Below are 26,684 nucleotides of genomic sequence, written 5' to 3'. Positions count from 1 at the left end.
GATACCAAATGACTTCATAAACCTGGGTCTTTCATTTTTTCAGGTGGGTTGTCCCCAGTGGAATACAAACTCTTAAGATCAAAGATGTGAAGAAGCAGCAGTTATTTGTTAGTGCTGCCAGAGAAATCTTGGTGGAAACAACTGACTAAAACTCTATACTGTTTTCCCAAGGAAAGTGAGGACTTGCAGCTTGGTGTTAGCTGAGAAAGAACTATCGAAAAAACCACACTGGATATAACTTTATTGTACTGAATTTTTTTAATACGATTAAATGCATTGTACACAATACACTCCAACTCAGAAGAAAATACAGCTTTTCCTGGGACTATTACTCTATATTGAATACATTTTTTCTACAATCATTCATTTTCTCATTTTTCCCAACATACAGAAAGCATATCGTTTTATGTAGCATATATCATAAAGCTGGGATTTACAAAGAAGCTAAAAGAAGTTAGATATTCAAAATCTCAATGATATTCCCAGTTCCTTTGTAAATCCTGCTTCTACTGACGAGTACACGCAGGAGTTACTTAGCTGCTTTTTTTACTTTCGGAATTGTACAGATGTGTATTGATCATATCAAAAACATCCTCTCACTACAAAGCCTGCATCGGTGTTCACTGCTAATGCATTTAAAGGAAAATCATTTTTAACTCGTCATTGATTTGCAGCAATTTTTGTCTTCAGGAATCAAACACCTCACTCCTTTCTAAGTAGGAATGTAATTAATTCCTCTTGTTCAACAATTAATTAGTTCACAGTTTCTACTTATGTATTGAACATGCGTATTGACAGTATGTGAAGAGGAAAGACATGAGGAGACAGCACACGTATTTTAGTCACACTTTGCAAAGGTAGGTCTTACCAATATCATACAGTGTGTTTCATGAGAGAACTGTACTCTTCTACCAGTTTCTTCTTCTCATTTAATTTTTCCAGTATGGCATCCATTAAAGGTGATGCAAAAGGAAACTGAAAAAGAAACATAGTAAGTAAAATTATCATTGAACTTTATTTTCTTCATGTGAAAAACATTTATTAAATACCTTTAAGCCATTACATTTTACTTAGTTCTGACAACTACCACACAAGCACACATCTGATCTTTAAAGTTCACCTGCCTGGTTAGTGTCTGAACATTTGTGCTCTATCATAAAAATGATAAAAGAACAGAGTAAAATGAAAAAAGATAAACGCCTTATTGAACAATTCATGCTTTACTGACCATGTTAATGATGTAAACTGCAGTACCAGCAGCTCTGTCATTTATCTTCAATCAGCTGATCAATAAAAGGTTACAGTCATCTCTAGGGCATGCAGAAATGGTAGTGTATATTCACTACTCTCAGGAGGATGAGACAGAACTACCAGTACAGCTCTCAATGCTGTGGCAACTGCCTTAAATTCACACATGAAAACCTGAGAATAAAAAAAAACCCCAAGCAAAACAAAACCCCAAATCTCCAATTGGATTGAGCTGCTCGTCAAAAACACGATACCAAAAAATTGTATTTACATATTTATAGAGAAAAGTGAAAACCTCTTTTATATCTCCTCTGACATACAAGATGTATTTGCACAATTGATGTCTTCAAAGAAAGAGATTTGTTATATTTTTCAGTGTGACTGCTTTCATGCTTAAAGAGGTTTTCTTTCACAGCCTTGGTGCATGGCTGTATGCTGCGAAGTACTTTTGGAGGTGGTACAAAACACTAGTCGTTGCAGCTCCACCCAGAGAGCTTTTGGTGCTGCACAAGAGGAGTGCAGAGCAGTTTTCCTTCAACCTTTGGAAAGTCTGTGTGAGCTTCACAGAGCTCTGCCAGCTTTCTTGAATTCCTGGTGAGACCAGCAGGCAACTGAGGGGTCAGTCCCACATGAAAAGTAACAGCTGACGCTCATATCAGAAGAAATGATTTTACCTTAATAAGGTCACCAGAAATAAATTAGGTAAAATATAGGAGTTGATTGAGCAGGCCAATCACCAGCTTCCTCTGCTTTTCACAACTGTAGTTCAAGGCAATACTTCTGCATCTAGAACCACCCTCTAGTATCACTACTCATAATTTATTTTTTCACTTCTCTGTTTCATCTTAAAGACAAAACCTTATGGTGCTTTTACCAGAGAGAGTACTGTCTGTTTCCTAGATATATGAAACAAAAAAACATAACACAAACAAAAAAACCCAGATGTAAAAGTACATAAAATACAAATGCGGGTCTAATGTCTGAACTGATATATCTATATACTGATATTTATAATCACTAACAAGTCAGAAAAAAAATCTAAAATGGTAGCAAGTAAAATCTTGTTAATAGCAAGCATCTGTCATGAAGTGACTGTAATGGCAATCCTACGTATTGCTCAACAGTCACTTTGCAGTTACAGAAAAAGGATGATAATATGCATTATTTCCCTTTTCTACAGGAAAGGGGGTTTTCAAGGGCTAGTACTTGCTGGCCAGACATGTCTCCATCTGTCACAAATAACTTCTATCTATGGTAAGAATTTTCTAGTAGTCTTCTACACCTGTCAGCTTTCTCCCGTACACTATTGTGATGACTTTTTGGGGAATAGAGTGATCCAATTCACTGAGCACGAATCTATTCAGAGAATATAAGACATAATCTTATCTGAAATTCTGTGACACTTACTTGCTACTGTGCTTTAAAAACACTGACTCCAGCATCCTGTTCACTCTAATTGCTCTCCCTCCTTGTTTAAATATGTTTTTTACAAGAACACTATACCATTAGCTAAGTCTTTAATTCTTCTTGCCCGGCCTGACTACATTCATTTCTGATACATTTTACCTCCTTAATGTTGTCTCTGAGATGAATGGTTTCTTATTGATGTCTCTGGCTCATATCATTCTAGTTACATTTTACTTGCTGCTCTCTACTTTCTGTGCTTTCCATGTCATAGCAAAGTGATCTTTCAAGAACTCTTTCCATTTAAATCATTCATTTAAATCAAGAGCATTTGAAAGTTGAATGTTATGTCATTCTTTCACCATTTGTTGGTTTCAGAGAAAGTGCTGTATGTTTTTATCTGGTTTTCTTTTCATACAGACACCCAGAACAGGATGATCTCTACAGTCTTCATCTTTAATAGAAGCCTGTCAGATTTACTTTTAATGATGGCTCTGTAACTATCCTGGGAAGCTTCCCTCTACATATCTCCCCAGAACTTCACAACCGTTGAAGATGTCTCTACTCCAAAGTACTCATCCCAGCTTCCAAACCTGCCATATGCTTGGGGAAGGCTTTGGGAGTTCAGTGAGTGCTAAGTGCACACATAAGGAGTGAAAGCTTGTTTATACCACTGATAATTATATATTTTAAAGCAGAATGATACTTCCTTCAAATGTTTTCCAGTTATCTGTGCCACAACCAATTTATCTGAACACCAAGCATTAACAATGATAGCGATCCTAAATCAGTACCTTACGTTAGGCTTTAAGAGAAGCAGTATTTAATTGATTTGTACAAATTCAGAAAATTTGAGAGCACAAACTACAGGTGGACTTAAAGATTTTTATTTATCTATTTATCTTTACCAAAATTATAGATTTCTTCTTTGATACCAGAAAGTGATATGAATGAAATGACATATTTCTTACACAACTTATCAGACAGATAACTTGCTGTACGGATAACTGCAAGGTAATATGATCCAAAAGAGTCAGGAATGCTGATAGTTATTTCTGTTTCTCTCACCTATTTATTCTGACCTTGGGTATACTTCTTCTCTGTAAAAAGTATATTTTCTGTAAAAAATAAACTTGTAATATTTATCAACCCTGCACCACACAACTGAGTCTCACTCAGCACAAGTACATAAATATACACTGATCTGCCAGTAAAGACTCATAATGAGTGCAAGGCAATGTTGTTATTCTAATGAGACATAGCATCTCCATTCACAGAGCACAGTGTTACTTGGCCTCTGCTTCACAAAGCCTAAAGTGTGTTAACACGAAAATAAAAGTATTCAATTTCTGGAATACACAAATTACTGGTTACAACTATTTTACATCTCCCCATATGGATCATCAGCATAATACATTTGCCCAACAAAACTATCCAAACACACTGCCGAGCTGCCTCAAATTGAATTAAGTGAACCACAAAGAATAACCTGAAATAAACCCTAAGAAACCCAAAGTATAATGACCAAAACCTCCTAATTTCACTATAAACTAAAAGTCAAAGTTTACCAAAAAAAAAAATAATTAGATCAATACTTCACTATTGTTCTTTGTCCATTCTGCTTTGTGATGGCTGTATATACATGATTATATAAATACGTATTATGTGCCTGTCTGTATTCTTACCGTGAGTAATCAAGTCAATCTCTCCTTCTTTTCAATTCAGGACAAGTGATGTAATCTGCTTTTGTTTGTGTGCATGAGACAAGACATGGATATATACCATAATGGATTTTCAACGCACAGGGCTGAGCTCTTATTCTCATAACGACAAGAAAATCATGGTTACATTCTGGTGGTCTGATACCAATGTTAACAGTGCCCAGGATATGGTTCAGACTGCACTGGTGCTGCTTTTGAAGCCGCAGGTACTGGAAACACCTGGTGATGGTGGCAGTGTTGAGTGTGCGCAGGTGCGTTTGTGGATGGGTGAATACATATGTGTGCGTGCAAGCAGCGGACAGGCAATAAGGAGAGACCTGTTCAAAGAGAAGCAGAAGACAGACACCCACTGGAGAGAGACTAATAAAAGCAAAGCAGGTGAGTTCCAATCCAAGAAATCTGAAAGGAAACAATCATAGCTGCTAGTGCGCTTTCAGAGATGACACCACAGGAAATCTATATTTAGAAGCCAGTGCAAATCCTAAAAAGGGTGTTGGGGAAAATCCCTACTGATGAAGAGTGTTAAACACCTTGTTCTAGAGATGGGTTATACACATGCTTACAGAGCGCCCACAGAACAGAAGGAGGGAGTTTTTCTGGAAGTTTTCACCATTGAAATATGATTTGTAGATTCATACATGGCCATGGGAGGTCATGGGAGGAAAGATTTTGTTAGTCAGCTTTGTTTATGTGATATGTGATATCCTGAGGAGCACATGAGGAGGGAGGGAAGGCAAGTGCTGATGTATATCTATTAAGGGACATGCTAAATCAATGCTGTCATTTGGCTCAATGTTTGGAAGAGTTAGGCAAATGATTTGTATTTTATTAACAAATAGTTCCTGGAGACTTCAGGTTGTAATCTGGATTGGGCTAAAATGTGTATTCAGATACAAAATTGTTGATGGATTGTTCCAAGATGCTGTTCCTTACAATCAGTCACAATGAACAAAAACTTTGGGTGGTACAAGAAATCTTGTCTAAGTTATGTGAAAAGAAGTCATCCTCTTGGTTTGGCTATATAAGATTCCTACGATGAGAAAAAGCTAGAGAAGATTGGTGGTCTGTTTGGGGTTTTTTTTATGGTTATAAAAAGAGAGTGCTACTATACTGTGCCAGGTTGAAATAAGACAACATACATACTCAGATGTATGGAGAAAGTAGGCAGACGCCTCATCACTTGCCATTCAAGCTGTAAACACACATACATATTGGGATAACCATACTTGTTCCCTCCTGTCCCAAATACCATGAACTGCTAAAAACTCAAAGGTCTATAATGCGATACCTTCCCCAGCTTCTCTCTCCCATGCCCAATCACTAATGCATAATCAGTCTGATATCTTTATACGAGACTCAGATACCCCTATGCAGGTATCCGACCTCTGCATGTGCTCCTGTGAAGCCTCTCCACATACATGTACTTCAAAGGCAAGAGAACTTTTTACCGTTTACATTAATGTCAGTTATTAAGATGTTTCATTTTTATGCTTTACTGAGAACACTCTAGTCATTGGGTGTTAACGTACAAATACAAAAAGGCAACTGAAAAAACACTTGTTGGCTGTTCAAGATGTAGGTTTAGACAATAAGTGATTTTTAACAGCTTGGTAGAATTCAGAACATGATTGTACTTTTCAATTATATGATTCTTATTTACATAATAGCATGCTGATGCTCTATGATGCCTCTATCAACTTGTAAGCTTCTTAGCAATGGTGTAGTTTCTCCACGTGTTTCTATAGTAGTTGATAAAACAAGGACACAAACTCTGACTGGGGTCTGTGAGCCTCAGGAATGCAAAAATATTTATCACTGAAATGTTAATATTCTTGTAAAGCTGACAGAAATTAGACTTTTTCATGTCATAAGAGTATAAAAAATAAAGGGACAGATGAAGTGTATAACAGAGGTGTGCTATCTTTATCATTACACTTTAGGGGAATGTATAAAATGACAGTAAAAAGCAACTAGTGCTTCCCTCATTCCCCCCCCCAAATTCTAATGCAGCAGTAAAATGGCGTATGTCAGTAATAAAAATAAAATGTCTATGACATTTTAAACGTTATCGTACTGTCACAGCGGAATAAAATTAGCTTGAAGAATGATCTAAAGGGATATGATGCAGTTCATTATGTATAACAGCAACAGCAGCAGTTTCCCAGTGTTCATAAAGGTTTCTCCATTAAATTTACCTCCAGTCAATAATTAGGAGTCCACAAATAAACCTAGGCAATTAAATCAATACTGCTGGGCAATTATGTTCCCAAGTCCTGGCTCAATGGCACAAAAAGACACTATATCAAACTGCAATATTAAGTGATCTGATGAAATTTTCAACTGATCATTTCCTCAGAATAACAGAAAAGGCCAAGCCTCCGTCTCTGTTCAAGACAGAAGCGGGTATGCAATTTGCCAACCCGTAACACTAAGTAAGCAGCCTGTTATGAGCAAAGTCTTGACAGAAAGCTTTCACTTCACCATGAGCTTTATTTTTCTGATCAGAGATTATTACCAATGCCTACTAAATATTACCAATGGCTACTACCAATGCAAAACCAAACTATCTACAAGGTATGAGTTAAGCATTTTAAAGGACATAGAGCTCTTCTGTGAGCTGCTCCCAAATATGGAGACCAAGGAATCTTAGCAATTTCCATCTGTGCAACTTAGCATGGGCAGAAATGAAAAGCATAGCTGGCTGGTCCCAAAAATCACTAATCCCCTTGCAATTCTAAAGACAGTCGGCTTACCAAGAATTACTTTTACTCTCAGAGCTCCTCCTGACGAGCCCCACAAGATGGAGCAAAACCCACTGAAAACCACTACTAACTTGTACAGAAACTTATACAGCTAAGAGCAATGAGCTCCTCTATCCTTAGCTAACATTTGCAATCCTAATACAGTTGGTTACATAGTCAACAACCCCCTTGGTCTCCGTGCTCTGGTTTTTGCTGTCTGTCTGTATCAGGCGAAGAGAAGTGATAAAATTCTGCTTAGGATTTCTTAATGCTTTACCAAAGAATGATAACGAAGAAAGAGAATAAGAATTCTTCATCATATTCCGTGAATAAGATTGCTATTTTGTAGCCCATAATATGGACAGAATCTTGACATTTATAAATTTTTAAATAATTCTTAAAATGAAGGCAATTTAGTGAATAGAAATATTTGTGCATTTACTGCTTCCATGTTACACTATGAGGTTAAATTAAAGTGCCAGTATTTCTGACAGAGCCAGTAAAAGCAAACAGATATTTCCATCTCCTCCACTGCGGCAATTAAACAGTCTTAATGGTACTAAGTTTTGATAATGGAAGAGGGGAAAACTGTCATTTCTTAAAAATCTGGTCATTGGACACAATCTAGACACAAAAGCTATTAATGATAAAATATATAAATCTGAATGTGAGCGTTCCCTTGAAATGGCTTTCAAAATATTTTCAGTCATTCACATTCTTAACTGAAACGAACTACACTGCTAACAGACCCATGCTAGTGAATACGCATTAGGAACACTGGATTTATACATCAAATTTTATTTCTTTTCAGACAACAGCTACCCATCATCTGAATAAAGGAGACAACTAAAATATAATGGAAAAGTTTCAAGAGTCAGTGTATGTTGTCAGTGATGTCCAAACAAAAGCCGACTGTGGCTAGAAAAGCAGGGCTCTCACCTGCCAATAAACTGCCCTTGATCACTTACAAGAGGGGAGCATCCCAGCAGACTCCGTGTGTATTAAAAAAAAGACTTGAAAGAGAAGAAAAAGTATCACACAGGTCACAGCGGCAGTCTCAATGGACCCCTCAGGGATTTCTGCTAGTCTCAGCCTTGTCATCCTCTATGCAGCTTTCCTCTCTGCCCAGAAAATGTCGATAGGAAAATGTTTGAGGGGCCTCTGGTGGAAATTTTTTCATTCTTTCTGCATTGACAGGATGCCAAATCAATATTTACTTCCCACTAACAAGCTGCTCGAGGTCTCAGTAGAAAATATTGTAGAGAATGCGAGAAGACACGATAATAAACAGCTGTCTGGCTATGAGGAAAACATGAATTGACTGGAAACAGGTCCACAGTAAAAGGTCACTGAAACCCATGAACTCCTCAGGTGTCCATATCAACTACTAACTTTAAAGGCACATAATAAAAAATCTCTTTTTCCTAAGAGGTATGAGAGAATGGATCCTTTTCACTCTAGCAAGCGTTACACACTGTTTCAATAATCCAATTAACACATTTGCCAAGATCTGTGCTTGTTTTCTCCAGCATTGTTTCACTGGTTTCAGTGGTTAAGTTAGCCACCACAAACCCTTGGTTAACATCTCTTCGTTTTTATCCAGTGACTCTTATTTTAAGAGAAATAAAAAGGAAACACTGCAAAACAAGGATTTTACATCGCTTTATCACAGTATAGTTTGGGACCATCAATAGCAACATAATTAAAAATGCAACAGAATAATTACAACCTAAAAACACGTAGCCACTCAGAGCAGAAAGTAAAGTTATAATTCATTAAGGGAAGATATATATTTAGCACCTGTGCTTCAAGAAGTTTCTGTATATACTGCAGCCATTCTTTATCTTTTTCAAATTCCATTTTTGTCTTTGCTGTTTCCTAAAAATAGAAAAATATAACATAGACACAATATTTTGACACCACCTGAGAAGAACCTAACGAACATTAAAGGAAATGTGTAACTGAATATACATTAAATAAACAGCATGTGGAAGTGGGAACTATGCTTGCAAAACTAGTTATCTGAAGCATATCCACCAAGTATGAGGGCTCTGTTAAATTTATAAACCTACCCTTATCTGTGTATGACCCTAGAAGCATGAACAGCATGTTCTTTTCACACGAATATACAGGTGTACACGTGATCAATGTGTAAATACTACAAGTTTACAAGTTTTAGAGGTTCCTGAGTCTACAAAGTGACAAATGGATTATATATCTAAAATTTGTGTAGTGTAAATTCATTGCCGGTATTTTAAATTTGCATTCCATTTATAGCTAAGTATGCTTGTGTTTTACATATATATTCACAACAGTGATTACAACAAAAGATACGAGATGTAGAAATTACTTTGTGAATGAGGTAAGCATAGAACAATTCTGCCAAAATTAATCACTTTACAGGGGTGTATAAATGTTAGTAAACAGGGTAGATGTTGGTCCATTTTATTTGTATTCATGAGTGTAATCCGTATCAGTGCATACACATACAACGAACCTTTATTTAACCAACGTGAAAACTCTCTTTTGTGAATTCTGTAATATAAAGCTCCAATAAGGCTAAACCCAAGTCATCACCAGAACACTTTTACACCCCAATAATAGTTAACTCCTAGAAGCTCTTATTAAAGTAAGTGCACAGGCTTTTTTATATATTATTTGATCAAGCCTAAATAAATCTGGATAAGAAATCTTATTACTGTATCTCTATTTAATAGAGTGATTTGATGAAACACTACCACATATTTCATAGTAAAATGTATGACAGAATCAACAAAAAAAGGCAATGGATTTCCCCAGAAACCATCTGTCTACTATAAATACCTTTAATAGATATCACAATTCAAGAAAGGAAGCATCAACGGAATCAATCTGGCACAGGAAGACACATTCTAATTTTGTTTTCATTAATGCAGAAGTCTATTTAAAATGTATAATCTGCCAAATTGTCTCCTGGAAAAGGAAACTACTAAGGATTTTCAAATAATGCCTCTACGTCTACCTGCTCGAAACAGTATACTTATATTTTATTTATGCATGCCCGAAGTCTTGCCACCTTATGAGTCTCTAACCTGACCTTTTTATTTAAATCCAACTGTTCTGTTCTTTTTGTGCTGGATGCTGCGCAATGAAATTCCAGTCTTTACCTAGAAATCTTTTTCCTCAAGAATGGAAATACACAGCATCTTCTGATCTACCGCCTTTTTAATGAAGGGTCCTTAAAATAACTTACCTCATCATCTTCTACTTCTAATATCTCCTCAAGATCGGTTGTTGAAACATTAAGGATAGATGCTGCCAACTGAACAGACTCTTGGGAAAGACCCTTTTTGCATGCTCTCACTTCTTCCATTTTTTTTGCCTGTTTGATTTTTCTTCTCAGCTCTTGTACGCTTTGCTGTAACTCTCTGGTTAAAGCCTGGAAGATGCAAGCAAAAAAATTCTCCGTTGCAATTTTTCTTAAAATGCAAACACTGTGGAAAAAACAGTATCATTTAGACTAAGACCCTTTAGATGGGAATTATCTTCATTCTGTGTTATTGGTTCAATAGGATATATGCTCACATTAAGTAACATGGTGTTTAGAACACAAAATATGAACTGATACATTAAACCAGAAAATGTTCTTAAATATAGGTAGTTTTTTTTTATGTCTTTAGCAAAGTAACTGTATGCATAATGCCATCAGTAGTAAGACAAAGCACCTTCTGCAGAATCAATTAAAAATCGTTTCCTGATCCAGTTTACCAGAAATGTCCTTGAAATAACAACAGAAGTGTCAGGCTTTACTGTGGTCAGAGATCTTTTTAAAGCTTATCCATACCTCACTGCATGAAGAAACACCAGTATACCTCTTTATTCAAAGCCTGAAATTTTGGTTCCCATCAAGACAGGGTAATTCCAAAACTACCCTGGCTACTGATTCTTACCCATATAATTTTTACAACCTAAATCATCACAGTGGCGGTTATCCTTCGTTGATCAGCAGCATACCCTTGGAGCACACAAGTCCACCGTATTATTATTCAAGGCTTGCACAGGAAGGGCTTGTATTCTCTGTGCAGCCGGTCCATAAAGAAGGACTATGTGGGCCAGGCAGACTCTTTGCAAGGGCGCTCTTAGGAGTCATTAGGTGTTTCAAACAGATACCAGCCCAGGTGGTGGGAGGAAGATCAGGTGCCAGACCAGAACCACTGCAATTATTCTTTAATCCTGGTTTTGACAAGGTCTGAAGCAGGGGTGCCAAGAGAAGCCTCAATTTTAGATCCCATTTCTGATGTTGAAGACTTTTAGTTAGTTTTAAGCAAGAACTACAGCTGATAGGATGTCTGATGCTGCTAATGCTGCATAGATTAAACTGCCTTTATTGTCATTACTATTACTACTAGTGACTAATAAAGACAATAATAATAAAGGACAATTTTTCTATGATCATTTCTGAAATGCTAAGCCAGAAAGATGCTCACAGCCTAAAAAAAATATCCAGAAAAACCAGAAGAATGCTATTAAAATAAAACTGTTTGAAAGGTTTAAAAGATAGGAAAGGAGAACCGTTTTCTGGAATGGAAAAAAGGGATTACTGGGATTTAGTAAAGCTGATGTAAAAACCTAGGAAAAGAAAAAATAGTGAGATGACTAGACAAAAAATTGTACTTGCAGTTAACGGGAAAGAAGAAACTCAGGAGGGCTGAGGCCACTCTCCTTTGTTTATTTAAAACTAGAATAAAAGAAACAGTATGAAACATCCTGCGGAAAAGACGTTGTTGACCTGAATGAAAGCTGAATGGAATCCAAACCTGATTTTGGTTTCTGCTCCCCAACACCACACAAATACTGAGCTTGAATAATACCTTCCACAGCTGAACATGAGCCAAACTGCACAACAAAGAATTGATGGTTCAAGTTCCTGCCTCTCCTATTCCTAAAGTTCTCTGGTTTGGTGAAATAACACTAAGCATCAGTATAAATCATCGGTTGTATAACTGAAGTTATTTTGTTTCAATATTTATGAAACTATGACAAAAATGTTTTGTCAAAAGTAGAGCACGACAATTTTATTTAAAAATTGCTGGCTGAGAGACAAGAGCAGTAACTCATTGTCAGAAGAATGCTCCTAGCATATTCAACTTCCATGACTCAAGCAGAACTGTGATTGTCAACACAGACACCCTGGCTGAGTTTAAAATGAGAAAATAAGGTTTTCTTTCGATCGTCATATCTGGGGCTCATCTTATTGAACTATCTCGCACCAGTAGCTGATTAACTCCTGAAAATTATTTTTCTGCAGAATGCCTTCATCTCGTAGAAACTGACTGCAGAATTATGAAGCCTGTTTATTGGCATTTGGGGTAAAGTATTCTACAGCCTCTGGTGTATTCAAAATACAGTCATTAGAGAGCATTTGCTGATATATGTCAAAGAAAGCACAACAGATTCATCCGATCACAAGATTTGTTTATTTTTCTACCATTTCCCAACTTAACAGTTTTCTGTATTTAGCTAAAATTTAATTATTAAAAATAAAATTACCCTGCCACAAATCTGGGGAGAAGAGGTACACTGAAGTTTGTCTCATTTTCTGATTCAAGTGTGGTTCCCTCCATCCACGGTATTTCCGACAAAACACCTTGTACATAGACCTGTCTGCAAGTACAGAGCTGAAAGGAATGAGGAAACTTGAAAGGGAGCTGGGGCAACTTGGAACAAGCTCATAGAAGGCAATAGACTAAGAGGGAGAGAGCCCCAAGTAGAAAAGCAAACAGTATAAAAAAAAAAAATTACAGATAAACCACAGCATGTTTTTGTAGCATTTGAAATGGTCCAACAGTAAATTGGCACCTGCAACATGTAGGAAATGGATTCGACAATGGAAAAATAAGCTCAACTGTTCTTTTTCAATAAAATTGAATCAGCTTCCCAAATTTTATAAGTAAGGAGATCTCCCTCAGACACAGGTAATGAGGCTAAAAGATGCACATTTGTATACTGGTGCAAAGAGGAAATGTAAATTAAAGGAGTAAAACATCAAGGAAATTAACTGCAAAGGCACATGGAAAGACTAAAAATAATGGTAAACAGCTGAGCACAGACCAAAAAAAAAGCATGATAATAAATAAACATTAACTTGAACATCTCAGAAAACATAGAAACATTGCCAGACAATAGTCTTATGTTATTATTAGATAAATTTTATTGATGTATCCAAATGCCAAAAGAGGTTCATGATGAATGAACAAGCCGATAGCAATAGTGGAACCCAGAAACTGCAACTCGACTGTGCCTGTCTTTGAGTTCAGAGCTCCAGAAAGGAGGGTACCAAAAAGAGCCCAAATAGAGCAATTTAAAAATTTAAAAAAAAACAAAGCAAAAACAGAAAAAGGAAGGGGGAGAAAAAAAGAAAGAAAGAAAAAAAGGAAGTTAAAACAAAAATCAAGGAAAGAGAAAATTACAAGTAACAGATTTTGATACTCAAGCATACACGTTATACATAATCACGGTAGATCACATATATAGAGGATTTGCACTTCAATTCCTTTTTTCCCTGAGCAGTTCTAATACACTAAAGCATATGTGAAATACATACCATATGTGAAAAATAAGGCTACTTCATGGACATTCAAATCAGACTGTCAGAGACCAGCTATTTTTGAACCTGCCTTCTTGACATTATTAAGTCGTAATAATAATGTTCTGCTATACATTTTTCACAGGGTAAGTGCCTTAAAAAATTATAGCCCTCCTATGATATTACATTGCTTTTTCTGTTGATATATCCTCATCCATCATATATTAATGTATTTATACGCTAAATTGTTTACATATTAGTGATTTCATTTATATGTCAGTTCATGCTTTACTACAGAAATGTTCAATGTCAAAGCCACACAGGTCTTTAATTGAGTTAGGAAGAGACATTTCCAAACTGAAAATGACAAAAACCTAAGAATTAACCAACACAGGTTTTGTTGGTGAGTGTACTGAAACCAGTATAATATCATTCTTTGATTAAGAAAGTGATATAATGCATTCTGGAGCTAAGTGTAGGATTTTAAACTAAAACATTTCCCACTCTGTATTTCAGAACTGCTTGGTTTTAAACTTATTAGCATACATAGGCGGTACAAACTGCCTGCAATGCAATCAATGCAGAATATGACTTCAGTACTATATTGATGTATGATAACAATGCCTTTATTAGTACTAGTAATACTAGGACTTGATCTTTTCTCTTTGTTTTTCTTTGGTGTCAAATCCAGGGGATATTTTGTTAGCAAAGCCATTTTCCCAACTTAGATGTTACCATCAGAGTTATTCCTGTGGGACACACTTAGCTGCTACCAGACAACTAGAATAGGAATCCCTGATTAATTCCTGAAAACACATCTTGTCAGACCAGTGCAATTGCTACTGGTCTGACTAGAAAAAAATAAGTTTAAAATTCTAACAACATGGATTTAAAGTACCCAGCTTTTTTTAATCGGTAGCAATTGTTGCATTATCTACCAATTCCATATGGTGATATAGTATATATTATATCTACTGGGTTGCATACAGTTCTAAAATATCTCCCTTATAAGCCTTTTTACTTTATTTACTTTATATTAATTCTGAAGATAATAGTTTTTAATTTTGGTCTCCGCATGCAAACACTTAGCACTAGATCTTTTGCCAGTTTTTAGATGCATAAAACCAAAGGTCTTCTTTCATTTAAAAGGTCATATTTCATCAAAAATTCAAAGAAGCTGAGGAGATACACTGACCCTGAAAATACACTATTAATAAGGTCTTTACATCCCAAAAAGCTCTGACACTGGTTGATCCTGGAATTGACACAAATTGATCAATGGCCCCAAGTAATGCCATATGACCAAGCCAATGCCTAAAATTATTCTTGTAATTACCATGTTAATTTGCACATTCTTATTGTTATTGTTTGTAGTATAATAAAACTTAACGGCCCCAAGACAAACCAAAGTCTGATGCTAGCACTGCAGCTATGTATAGATAAATTTCAGTCTTGCACTGGTGCAGATCTCACGGCAGAAGCCATGGCTCATGTTAGTTATGGAAAATTTTAAGCTTTACTGTGCTTTGTACAACAGTAATAATGTTGTGCTGGGTCTGGTTGGGATGGAGTTAATTGTCTTCCAGAAGTTTCCTAAAGAAACAGAAGTATTGTGAAGATGTTGCACCTGTCTGTGGAAAATAAGATCTGAATTTCACAGAACTGAATGCTGAGTCTAAAGAAATTCTCTACTTTTATAGTAGCACAATTATTGCTGGCCTAAGTTTAGGGCAGATCCTAGTGCTGTAAAAGGTTGGGAAAGCATTACCACCCCCACATAGCTCATGATCAACAAGACAAAACAGAATGAATGCACAAAGTAAAACAAAGAGATGATGTCATGCATTGTTTCAGCAGATGAAACAAGCATTCAAGTTTCTTCAGTGAAAGTACAATTATTTGGTTCTTACTGCACCTCTAAAAATGACTTGCAGAATACTTTCAGAAACAATATGTAAACACCTCACAGCATGATTGCTGTATGTCAGAGAATAGAAAACCTCTTCTAAAGTAATGTATATATACATATAAATATAAAACTTAAGTTACCTCAACTAGCTCCTCCACTTGAACAAATACACCTTCTAGGCATAACTTTTTTTCAATCAGAAAAGGGACAAGAGTGTAGACAAGAAATAAAGACAAGACAGACCACTGCAATAGATTTGTCTGGCCAAGGGCTATAACATGTAGCATTCTGACCCATGGGAATGAGTCAGCCTCAGGAGGTTAACTTAATTCTTATGATCCCCAGAGATCACATGTGATTTCAGAGACTCCAGCAGATGCCCTGAAAGTAGCGGGTAAAGGTGTAGAGGAGATACAGACCAGTCTTATCTTCCTCCGCCAACTTCTGTATTCAGTACCGACCAACAATGCTATTGCCAAATATTAAAGTGGTAGTAACATTCTTTTACCAATGTCACACAGGTCACATTTATAATGTGGTGTGTTGGTTTTATTTACCTGTCTTCAGTCACAGTTTTGCTTTAGTTCTAAAATTTGTGAATGTATATGTTCAAGCTACGTGGCTCAGCTCTTTATTTGCACATATTTAAAGGAATTAACATAGGCTTTTATTATCTTTTCCATTAAGAATAAAGTAAACAAGCTATAGAATGCATTAAAACCCAAGCAAAACAAAAAGATACACATTCAAGGGAATATCAGAGTGACAATATATCTAAAAGCTAGCAGAGCTGCAAATTTTCAAAGGCTAATTCAATAAAGAACTGAAAGGGAGAAATATATCCTTTAGTGGATAGGTAGGTATCAGATTGATAGATATATTTAAAATAAACAATCTTAGGTTGATTGTCACTGACAATAGTGCTCACAACTTCACAGAGATCAGTGGAAGATGAAAGCACACATTGCCTGGAAGAAATGCATCACCTGAAGGCTGGCAAGAATTCCATTTTACCTAAAGACTACGAAATTGCAGTAGGTACATACAAAATAATGTGATACTGCAGTCGTTTGTACAACCTGATTTTCCATATCCATTAACACATAAGTATAACTAAGGATCTAACAGACAAGATCTGAAAAATTAATTGAAGTCATTTAAAATGTTACCGTCCTCTTCTACCCTTCTGGCAAAAGCTATCTCCAGTTTGCAGTCCAGCATCCTCGCCCAACCCTGCCTTCTTCATGGCTCTGAGCTATGGATGACAGGCTGTGAACTAGAAAAGGTGAATTCAGTAATATCCCAAACCTAACTATAGTAAGAACATCTGGAAAAGTGATGGCAGATTTGCACAGTATTGTTTTTCAACTACTAAAGCTAAATTCACTTTACTGATAAAGTCCTTGAGTCACACAGCATAAAAGGGGCCTCAGGATTTCAGTATTTGAACATAAAACTCAGATTCCTGGCATTCAGAACTGCAGACCCAAAAAACAGTTAAAATGCTATAAGAAAGAAGAATGTTGAGGTACAATGACAGAAATGAGAAACTGTTGCCTAAAATTTGGTAATCTGATGCCTATCACTGGTAAGATTTGAATTTGTACAACTATGCTGGCTTAAATTGCATTATTACTGCTTGCCATTAGGAGAACAGAGGGGAGAAAGTCTCACTTGGCTGGCAGCTGTTTAAATGCTGTATTTGTCCACGTTTCTCAAAAATCCCTTTGCTACCAATGTCATCCCACATCCTCTACCAAAATAGTATTCCTTCTTGATTCAAAACTATTGAAAACAAATTATTTCTTTATAATAATTTATTTTCAAGGACAAAATTGAAAATGTTCTTACAACTGTGTTTTCTTAACCAGCTCCAGGTGCGGAAAACCATAGGGAAGAATAATAAAAATATTTCAACCTATATTTGACATTTATAAGAAAGGAAATTAAATACATTGTGCTATGTCCTAAAACATAGTTCAATTTATTTACAAATTAATAGAGAAGTGACTTAAGTGATGGACAGCTATTAATTTTAGATTGTTTTCAAAACAAACTATATTTAAACGAAGATGCAGCAATGGGTTTATTCTGGCCAATTACAATGTAGTTAATATTTCTGTAGAGAAGTACGCAATATATACTTAAGAGTATGCTTACTTGTTTTAAAATTCCCTTTGTGATTAAAAATTAGGGGGTTTTGTATTACTGGTCAGCTTTTTCTCTTTTTCTTTTCTAATCTAATTTTCTAATCTAATCCTCACTTGATAACTGTTTAGCTATCACACTTTCATCTATGCCTGAAATCTTGTCTTAAAAATCTGTTTCTTTTCATAGCATTCTTTGTTACATAACTTTAAGTAGAATGAAGCCCCTCTTATTGCATCAGCTGAGCACCTCATTTATAGAACACACAGCAGGTGTTTACTGATATGAGGGCCGTTTGGTCATATATAATATTGCAGCTTCACAGTTATCCAATCTCTCCTGTACCTTAAGCTTTAAGACTGTCAAAAGCGGTAGATCCAAATGTTTTCAGACTTATACCTTCTTTTTAGGTATCAGCAAACACTCCATAGTTTTCATTGTACTGTTGCTAAATTTTCAACACAATTATGATGTTTTGTGACCTATAACAGGAAAAAAATAATAGTTTTCTTTATAGCAGAAAATTAGTTGAAATATGTATAATCAGCATGGGATGACAGTCAGAATATTTCTGTCAAAATATATTGGTTTCTAAAATTATATTTATGTGAAATGGGCAATAACAATAATTTAAAGTCCTATTTACTTCAGCATTTAAGTCCTACCTCATTTACATTAATTTTTTCCCTGCTGTAAATTCTTTAGTTTCAACAGAATTACCTCTGATTTACACAGGTGCTAGCAAAAGCAGTATCATTCCTTTAAAACATCATATATTACAGTTACTTACACAGAGAAAAAAAAAAAGAAAAAAGGCACTGACAGAGCTTCACACACATGTAGTGAGAGATGCCTGGGATCTCAGAGAGTTTATTATCTGAACAGTTAGGGCAGACAAAGTCAGCACAGTTATACTGGACATGGCAAACAAAGAATATTCAGGGCAGACCAAGAAATTCTGAGGTGAAGCAACACTCCAAAGGTCACATAGCAGGTCAGCTACCACGATGTGAAGAGCACCAAGATTTCCTGATGCTCAGTTCACTGTCTGAGCTTATGCTATGTTTCTGCAGAAGCACATGCAGAGCATAAAAACTATAAACCAGATGCCCTGTGTAAGACCACTGCACTGCTCAAACAAACCGGTTTGAAACCTAATTTAAGAGGTCAGCTCTGGCATTCTTTATACTCTTAAAAAAGTGCCATAAATCTTATCAACTGTGACTTCTTAAAATACTGTCACTTGTTGTTTTCTTACAATTCCACCCTCCTAGGACTCTTCCCACCTCTCTGCAGCTTTTTCAGCATGTCTGTTGGGGGATCCCCTCAACTTCCTCCTTTCTAATTTACCATGGAGACTACACAAGGCTCTATATATGGGTGCTTTCCGTTCTCTCTGCTTGTGCTTGCTTTCTTAGTAATCTGATCAACATACATTGAACAATTATTTCTACACGAACTCTTAAAGAAATCATTACTGGAGACCATTCTCCTCCTTTCAAAGTTTTGCCACTTTTCCTGTCATTTTGCCAAAAAGTTTTGCAATGGCTTCAAGCCCAGAGCCTTTACTATATAATTTGTACTCATTAGGCAGGAAAGGAAGTTATTTGCAAGTTGGTGAAAATAGTTTCCTTTTCACCTCAAGTTAGTTGGATCTGTTCACACAGTATCTAAGTATTAGAGAGTCATGGTTTATGAGAATGGTTCCCAGGCACTGTAAGAAAAATGAAAGTAGTACTAACATCAACAAAATCACGCATGCATCTGAACTTTGCATGAGACATACATGTGCAGCTACAGAAACCTGACATACCTTGCTATTTGATTACATAGGTTGAATCACTTAAACCAGTTCTTCTAAACTCTTAATACAGTTAATAAAAAAAAATCAACATAACTTAAGCTACATCTGTTATCATCTTTACCTATCATAGTAAAAAACAAAGTGAAGTGCTATCCTTCTAAGCCTAAAAAGCAAATAAAAAGAAGAGTAAGAAAAAGCTTTTCAAAATATTTCTATTTATTCTTCATTTTTAATAATCAAGATTTTATCCATTAAGACATCTACATTATATGCTGTTCCTGGCATACTGTATGCATCACTAACCACACGCCTTCTGTAAACTGTAAGAGTTCACCCATTCACTTCATTCATTAAAATTCACAGGGCCTATTATTCTGTTTACAGCCTAATAGATATTCACTGTCACTATTCAGGCCTCTGATTCAATTTGCCTAAATCCCAGATGCAGAGTAATCCTGATGGAGATTAGCTTAATTTATCACCAATTTCTTCTAAGAACCAAGAAAGGCTGGTACTTCATAATAAAAGCTGTGCTTCTCCTTTTTTCCTAAAGCAGCAGGCCTAGTGAAAAAGAAGCAATAAATGCCTGGGGTTTTTTAATGGTGATATTTTTTCAGTTACACAAATTTTGCTTTGCATATAGGACACCTTCTCTTAAAGATGTGTACTCTGCAGATAAGACCACTGATTCTCATCAGGCTGGAATGCATCCCTGTAACCAAATATTATGCTGATTCTGACTGAACACAGATTGGCAGACTCATCACCTACTTCATACAACACAAAATAATCACTCAGGGTATACTTTTCTAGGTAAAGTGTTGACAGTTTGGAATGTAATAAATGAAATATACTTATCTTTTGCCTTTTAAGTGTTCCCAGTGGGGAACATTTTCTAGCAACTTGAAGTCACATTAAAGGTGTCCACTTTCAAATCAAAACTGACAGTGCTGATTTATGTAAGTGATACTATCTGCTGTTGATTGTAAAATATCCCAGTGACCTACTGAAGAAACCTTTGTTTGTTCAAACAACACTTCCAAACTGGCACAGATTATATACAATTGTGTAAAATTTTTAAAATAAATCAGTTTTCATCTGCACAGCAAACTATAGTTCTGTTTCAATAATAAGTGAGTCCATTTTTGCCAATTATAAAATTTTACAATTATCTACTATGCTTAGCATTTTTTCATGAAGAAACAAATGATCATTCAAATGGTATCCCATACCTCATCTGGGTGCCCACATAAAAAGCATGTTCTGCACACCCTGGGCCTGGAAGAAGTTGGAGCAGTAGTACTTCCAACGAAACTGCATCCACAGGGTTTGAGAATACATTCACCAATGGAAACGTCCTGCGAAGACTATTTCTTACTGTCTCATCATAACTAGAAAATTCTGAGAGTCCTCTGCAAGGATTTACTTCTATCCAAAGAACTGACTGTGTAGCTGGAGGTACAGGCAGAAGCAGTGTACTTGTGTTGCTCTCTTGTTGGAAAGGAGCTGATAAAACCCAACAGAATCTTTCTCAAATATCTGAGCCTTCCAACCCAACTACTAATTATCTCTAATTCTTTTTTTAAAATATGTTATTATTATTTTTATTTTGAGATAAAGAGCAAATAGGATGTCATCTGCATATGGCCATTCTGAGAAGAACGTGTTTTCTGGCAATGGCCTACCTTCCCCAACGCAGAACATTTGAAGAGAAAAAAACCAATGATGGTAAATAACAGGAATTTGCCAAATGACAAGATTTTTTAACATGAAAGTGGTGAGTCATTAGTTAGACTTTTTCTTTGTGAGAGGAAGAAGTTTCATGGGACATTCTCGATTATCTCTGCCACTAATGGGCAGTCCCAGCATCTCTAGCCTGCAACCACGTAAATCTGAGCATGCTCTGACCCTCTGTGGTACACAAAAGCTGATGCTCTGGGTTTTCAAAAGGTTAAGTAGATTTTCATAAGCTAGCTTACAATTGACCCATATAATGTTCATGATGACATTTCATAAATGGAAGAGAGAGGAAGTTTCATAGGGGCAGGAATGAGCAGTGGGGGTCACTCAGAGGTGGGTCACTCAGAGGTGAAACTTTTTAACAGAACTGGTAACTTATCTTGAACTGCATATTAAACTACAGCGCAAGATAGCAGTGAGAAAATATGCCATGGCAAAATTGATGCAAGGATTCAAGGTAATCTGTAGAAAGGTAAGATGGTTATTGGGATATATATCTCTCTATATATATCTAGGGATATAAGGTAAGCTGACTGAATGGCAAATGACTGGCAGAACATCACCCGGACAAGCAGAGGTGGAATAAGGCCTCTGACATGTGTGGCTGCATGTAGCTGTATGTCAAACATCAGAGCAAGGGGGAAATGCACTTAGCTTAAGCCCTGCTCTGAGTAGCAGAAATGAGGGCAGATGTCTTACGAGAGTTGACTGTTAGATCCCCAAGTAGATCCACTAAGCTTGCCAAGTAAACTGCCATGGGTCTTGATTTTGGCAGTCAATTCTATCAGATGGTTATACTGGGGACCTATCAAGAACAGTGCCAGAACAGACCAGATGTGAACTGTGCTTCAGTGGGTATCCTCTGTGGAGGGTACACAACTCCCAAATCACAGAGGCATGATGGAAGTGAGAAATGCACTCAGCTGACTTTGAAGCATTCAGTCACCATCACCTATTTATTACAGCCACAGTTGTGCCTTATGAAAACTTCAAAACATCTTTCTCAAGGTCAAAAAAGCTCTGATATTTTCATGACCAGGGGGATGCCATCACTGCAGATTAACTTATAAAAATGAGTCTTGCTGATTTACAAGTTGAACGGGACAGACAACACTACCGAGTCTTAAGCTTACAAGGGTCCGTAACAGCAATATACGGTCAAAGTCTAGGTGAGCTAAAAAAAAAAATAAATACAGTAATGCAGGAAAACAGAATTCCTGTAGAATTAGACAAGATTTTGGACAGTTTCATAGCAAACTAGTACGCTGTACCTTATTTTCGATATATATCCAGTCAAGTAGTCTAATAGCAGTTTTTTAACTTGATCTAGTGGCCTTTTTCTGCGTGTGTTATCACAGGTACTGCAAACACAAGAAAGAACATTTTGCTCTGGTTGCTGTGCTGCACGTGACTGCCAAGATTCATCTGAGGATCCGATAGTGCAATATATGTTATAGAAAATATTGAACAATGGTACATGATAGAAACTGGATGCACTGTTCAAAGAGAATTTATGGTGCTGATGGAAGCTGGATGGGCTGAAAACCTGTAACTTTATAAAAGCCATCTAAAATACTCTCAAAGCCACATTGTCTCTCTTACAGATAGTCTGTGTTCTTCTGTAATAAAAATGTTTTATTGGGCCTAGCTTACATTATACTTATGGCCTTACTTTCATCATTATTTATCAGTCTTCATAAATGCCATTGACAAATTTTATCAGGATTTGATATCTAATTCTGTGAAAATGTTTAATAATCTAGTTTAGCTCTGATCTTTACAGAACTCTAGAAACACCTAAATTTCATTAATTACTTCTCAGATCAACCACACAGGCCATTTTTAATCCATTTAACATATTATTGATATTGCACAGCCTACATTTTTTATCTGAACATCTGAGTGTTAGGTCAGACATCTTAAAAAACAGTATATTAAAATTAATAGCAACCTTTATCAACTGACTTGTACTGTCTTCAGAAAAGAAATCATATTTATTCAATGCAACTTATTTTTATAAAGCCATTCTAGGAAGTATAACTATACTTATGCTTTAACACTTAAAGAATTGAATTTCATATCAGATTTTGTTTTAGCTAGAAATGAGGTCAGACTAACTGACCTAAAAATACCTAACTGCCTTTTGTGATATTATCATTCTTTTAGACTCATGGCAGTGTTATAGTATACTTACACTTACTTTGAATACTTACTGGAAATAAGGATCAGCAAGAGAAAAATTCCCTAACCCTAAACCCTATAAAGTTGTAAGCTACAAAAGTTCTCAATTTAAATATACTACTTTCTAGAAATTGTTTAAAATCTTCCATTGGCTACTAATGGACTGGGGATGTTTCATCATCTTCATATAACATCAGCCTACTTCCTTACAGATACAAACCAGAAATGTTCATATAAGACTTCTATCTTTACACAGTTACAGAGTTGTTTTATCTAATAATGGGTTGTATCTGCCCTGTAATAGCTATCTCAATACTAGTACATTTTAAATCATTCCCCTTTACTATTGTTCTTGGCCTTGCTACTCACAGATTTCATCTTGATATCTTTAGCCTCTTCTACATCCTTTATACTCTATTGCTGCTCATATTTTCCAGTTATTATCAATAATCTGTTTTCCAATTCTTTTATATTGCCTTTTTGTTTCTACATATTGTATTCTCTTTCCCATCAAATTGAAACAGATATTTACAAGGACCTACCCTCTAATTATGCAACTGTGGTTTTTTTGGTTACTTAAACTGTTACAGCGCACAATTTCTATTTGTATTTTCTACCAGCCTGTATCTTCCTCATAACAGCTTTGGAGAAATGAGCTGCTCTGAATCAACCTATTTTAGGTTCCCTATTGGTTCCTACTGAATGTAATTTAGGACTAGCATCTGATCCTTATATCACAATCCAACAAATATAAGTCCGGTAATGAACTACAACATATTGGATACTGCAACTTTTGTTTGTAATTATTTCTTCCACAATTTTTAGAAACTATTACTAGATTTTACAATCTAGCAATTTTATTTAGTTGCATAAGTGTCCCAAACTGGGCCCCGCATAGCAATGCGGAGCATTACAAATATGTGCTTAATCAGTGACGCATCATATCCTCTAATTTGACCCAGTGGTGTATATCAGGATTCTACCAGAAACCGCTCACCCACATTTTGTAACTTAGTATATTGATCCAAATGGATACAAGATCCTGTGGTTCTGAGTTATCAATAACACTAAGGGTAAGTAACAGTGTCTGCTATAAACAGAAAGAGTGATACTCTCTTCTCTGGAGTTCCTCTGTTGTCCTATTAATAGCTATAGCTATTAATTAGCAACGCTGAAATTCTATAATTGTTTTATGTTAAAAAAAGACCTATATAATGTCATGAGAGACATGGAAGGGCTAGAAAAAGTAACTGCATTCAATTGATTAATGAGGAGCAGATTACTCAGAAGAACAAGTAAGGCTTGTGAGGTGATCAGAATAGCAGTCAAAGATAACAGGTTACATTATACAAATACGTTAAACAGGTTAAGCAAGAGAGTTTGAACTTGATTAAGCTTGATCTCTATACAGAAAAACTTATTTGAGTTACTGGAACTTGAGGAAGAACCCAGGTCAGGGGAAAACTGACAGCTACCTGGAAGGAAAGAGCAGAAATGAGACAGACCAGACTTCAAAGAAGAGCTGGTGCAGGAAGGAGTACTGCTACTTCTTATTGTGCCACCTCGATCTTCCTATGCAGGTCATAGTATCAGATACATGAGAGGTATTTGAACAGGATTTACTTGATATACTACAAAATTCCACTGAAACGCCAACAATTTTCAACTATATTTTTTATAGTGGTATACTGTGAATAAAATCTGATTTCAGAGAACTTTTTCCCCTAAATATTTAGTACCTAACTAAACAAAGCAGTCTACTGAGGAACTCCCTGTTCATCAATATTTGACTTACAGACAGCATCCTTATTTTCAAAAAATCCTTCTGCAGAGTAACAGTAGTCAGCAAAAATGTGACTTGAAATATGCACACATATTCTTTTATCCAGGGAAGAAACTACGTATTTAACTTTATTAGCTAAATATTATTATTATTATTTCTAGAGAAACTACATATTAACATTCTTTTCACATGCAGTACAACCATGAATATTCATGGTAACTAACAGAGAAGCAGTCATCTTAGTCAACAACAAAGGAAATATCACAATAGTTGCTAATAGGTGATTTTCCTCATTACAACTACTTTTGAAAACAGAAGACCTTTTACTTTCTTATTTTCTAATTTTTGACAAACTTGTCATTATGGAAGTACGCAAAGTATTGATAGTATGAACACCTGTTTATCTCGTTTGTCTATAATTGCTACTTCAGTTTATTCAATGAAGACATTCCAAAATTTATAGCAGCCTGAAAGGAAACTGAATTGCATCTCTCTGTCATCAATGACATAGGAGTATTTCATTAAAAAAATGGATAATACATTACATTAATTCTGACTTCCCCATACTTAGCCAAAAAGAAGAAAGCAGCTGTGGACCGAACACTCATTTCTTCCTCTTAGTGGAAGCATTGTGTATTAGAAGAAAGCACATTTTCCCCCAAGAAAAATAACAGTTTGTTCAAGAATAGGCAAGATACTTCTGAATCACAGGACCACAGTGACCAGTTTTATTCCACTTCCACAAGGGTTATGAAACAAGGCAAATAAAAGATAGCTTTTATTTTAATCATAAACTTAAAAAATAAAATAACTAATTTTTTAAATATTAGGCACTTTTTTTAAATGGAATTCAATCCTCATTCATTTTCATCTTAGATATTTTAGCTTACAAATTCTTTGAATTTAGGATTTTAAAGTGCATTCAACATTGTTCAGACTTTTTTCATAATGAAGTTGATGTGAATTTTGCAGCTGAATTGAACATGGGATGGTTTCAGGCCAATGCCAGAGGTCTGAAAACTGACATGTAGAGTGACGTGTTACCTGTTGATGACAGAAAGAAGGTAAACTGCACAACTATTTAAGTTACTTAATTTCAATCTACAGTGGAACGTTATTAATGAAGAGATAACTATATATGTCGTCTTTTTACAGTGCATCAAAATACCACTGCTCTTTACTTCAGATGGTACCAGACTTGCTCAAATATATCTGAAAGCAGCTCACCTCAACAGGAATTCAAGAACAGTAGAGAAGTGGATCTGTTCCATGGGTTAGTAAGACATAACACTATCTGAAAGTAGGTATATAGTAGATAGCTAAATTCAAGACAGATATATACTGAATAGGCATCATAATTCTTAGGGACATAGTGGATATTTCAGAAAAATATATAATATGTGTATTTCAAATATTAAGTTACAAAACACAGATTAGTCC

General features: G+C 35.8%; 1 protein-coding gene across 3 annotated transcripts in view; it reads right to left on the bottom strand.

Moving 5' to 3' along the window:
* Window positions 1-236: 236 nt before the first annotated feature.
* Window positions 237-26,684, bottom strand: part of CNTLN (centlein) — a 196,365-nt gene continuing 169,917 nt past the window's right edge. For 2 of the 3 annotated variants that reach the window (XM_074570561.1, XM_074570563.1), the window contains 3 exons: window positions 10,347-10,532; window positions 8,915-8,992; window positions 237-975 (listed from right to left, as the gene is read on the bottom strand). In XM_074570561.1, the coding sequence (XP_074426662.1) occupies window positions 874-975; window positions 8,915-8,992; window positions 10,347-10,532 (366 nt within the window). In that variant the 3' untranslated portion in view covers window positions 237-873. The remainder of the gene's footprint in view (window positions 976-8,914; window positions 8,993-10,346; window positions 10,533-26,684) is intronic. The other variant, XM_074570562.1, reaches the window with a different exon arrangement.

Source organism: Larus michahellis, chromosome Z (assembly GCF_964199755.1).
Source record: "Larus michahellis chromosome Z, bLarMic1.1, whole genome shotgun sequence".
Classification (NCBI taxonomy): domain Eukaryota; kingdom Metazoa; phylum Chordata; class Aves; order Charadriiformes; family Laridae; genus Larus; species Larus michahellis.
The sequence above is the reverse complement of the archived record's forward strand: the minus strand, read 5'-3'. Positions and strand labels throughout refer to the sequence as shown.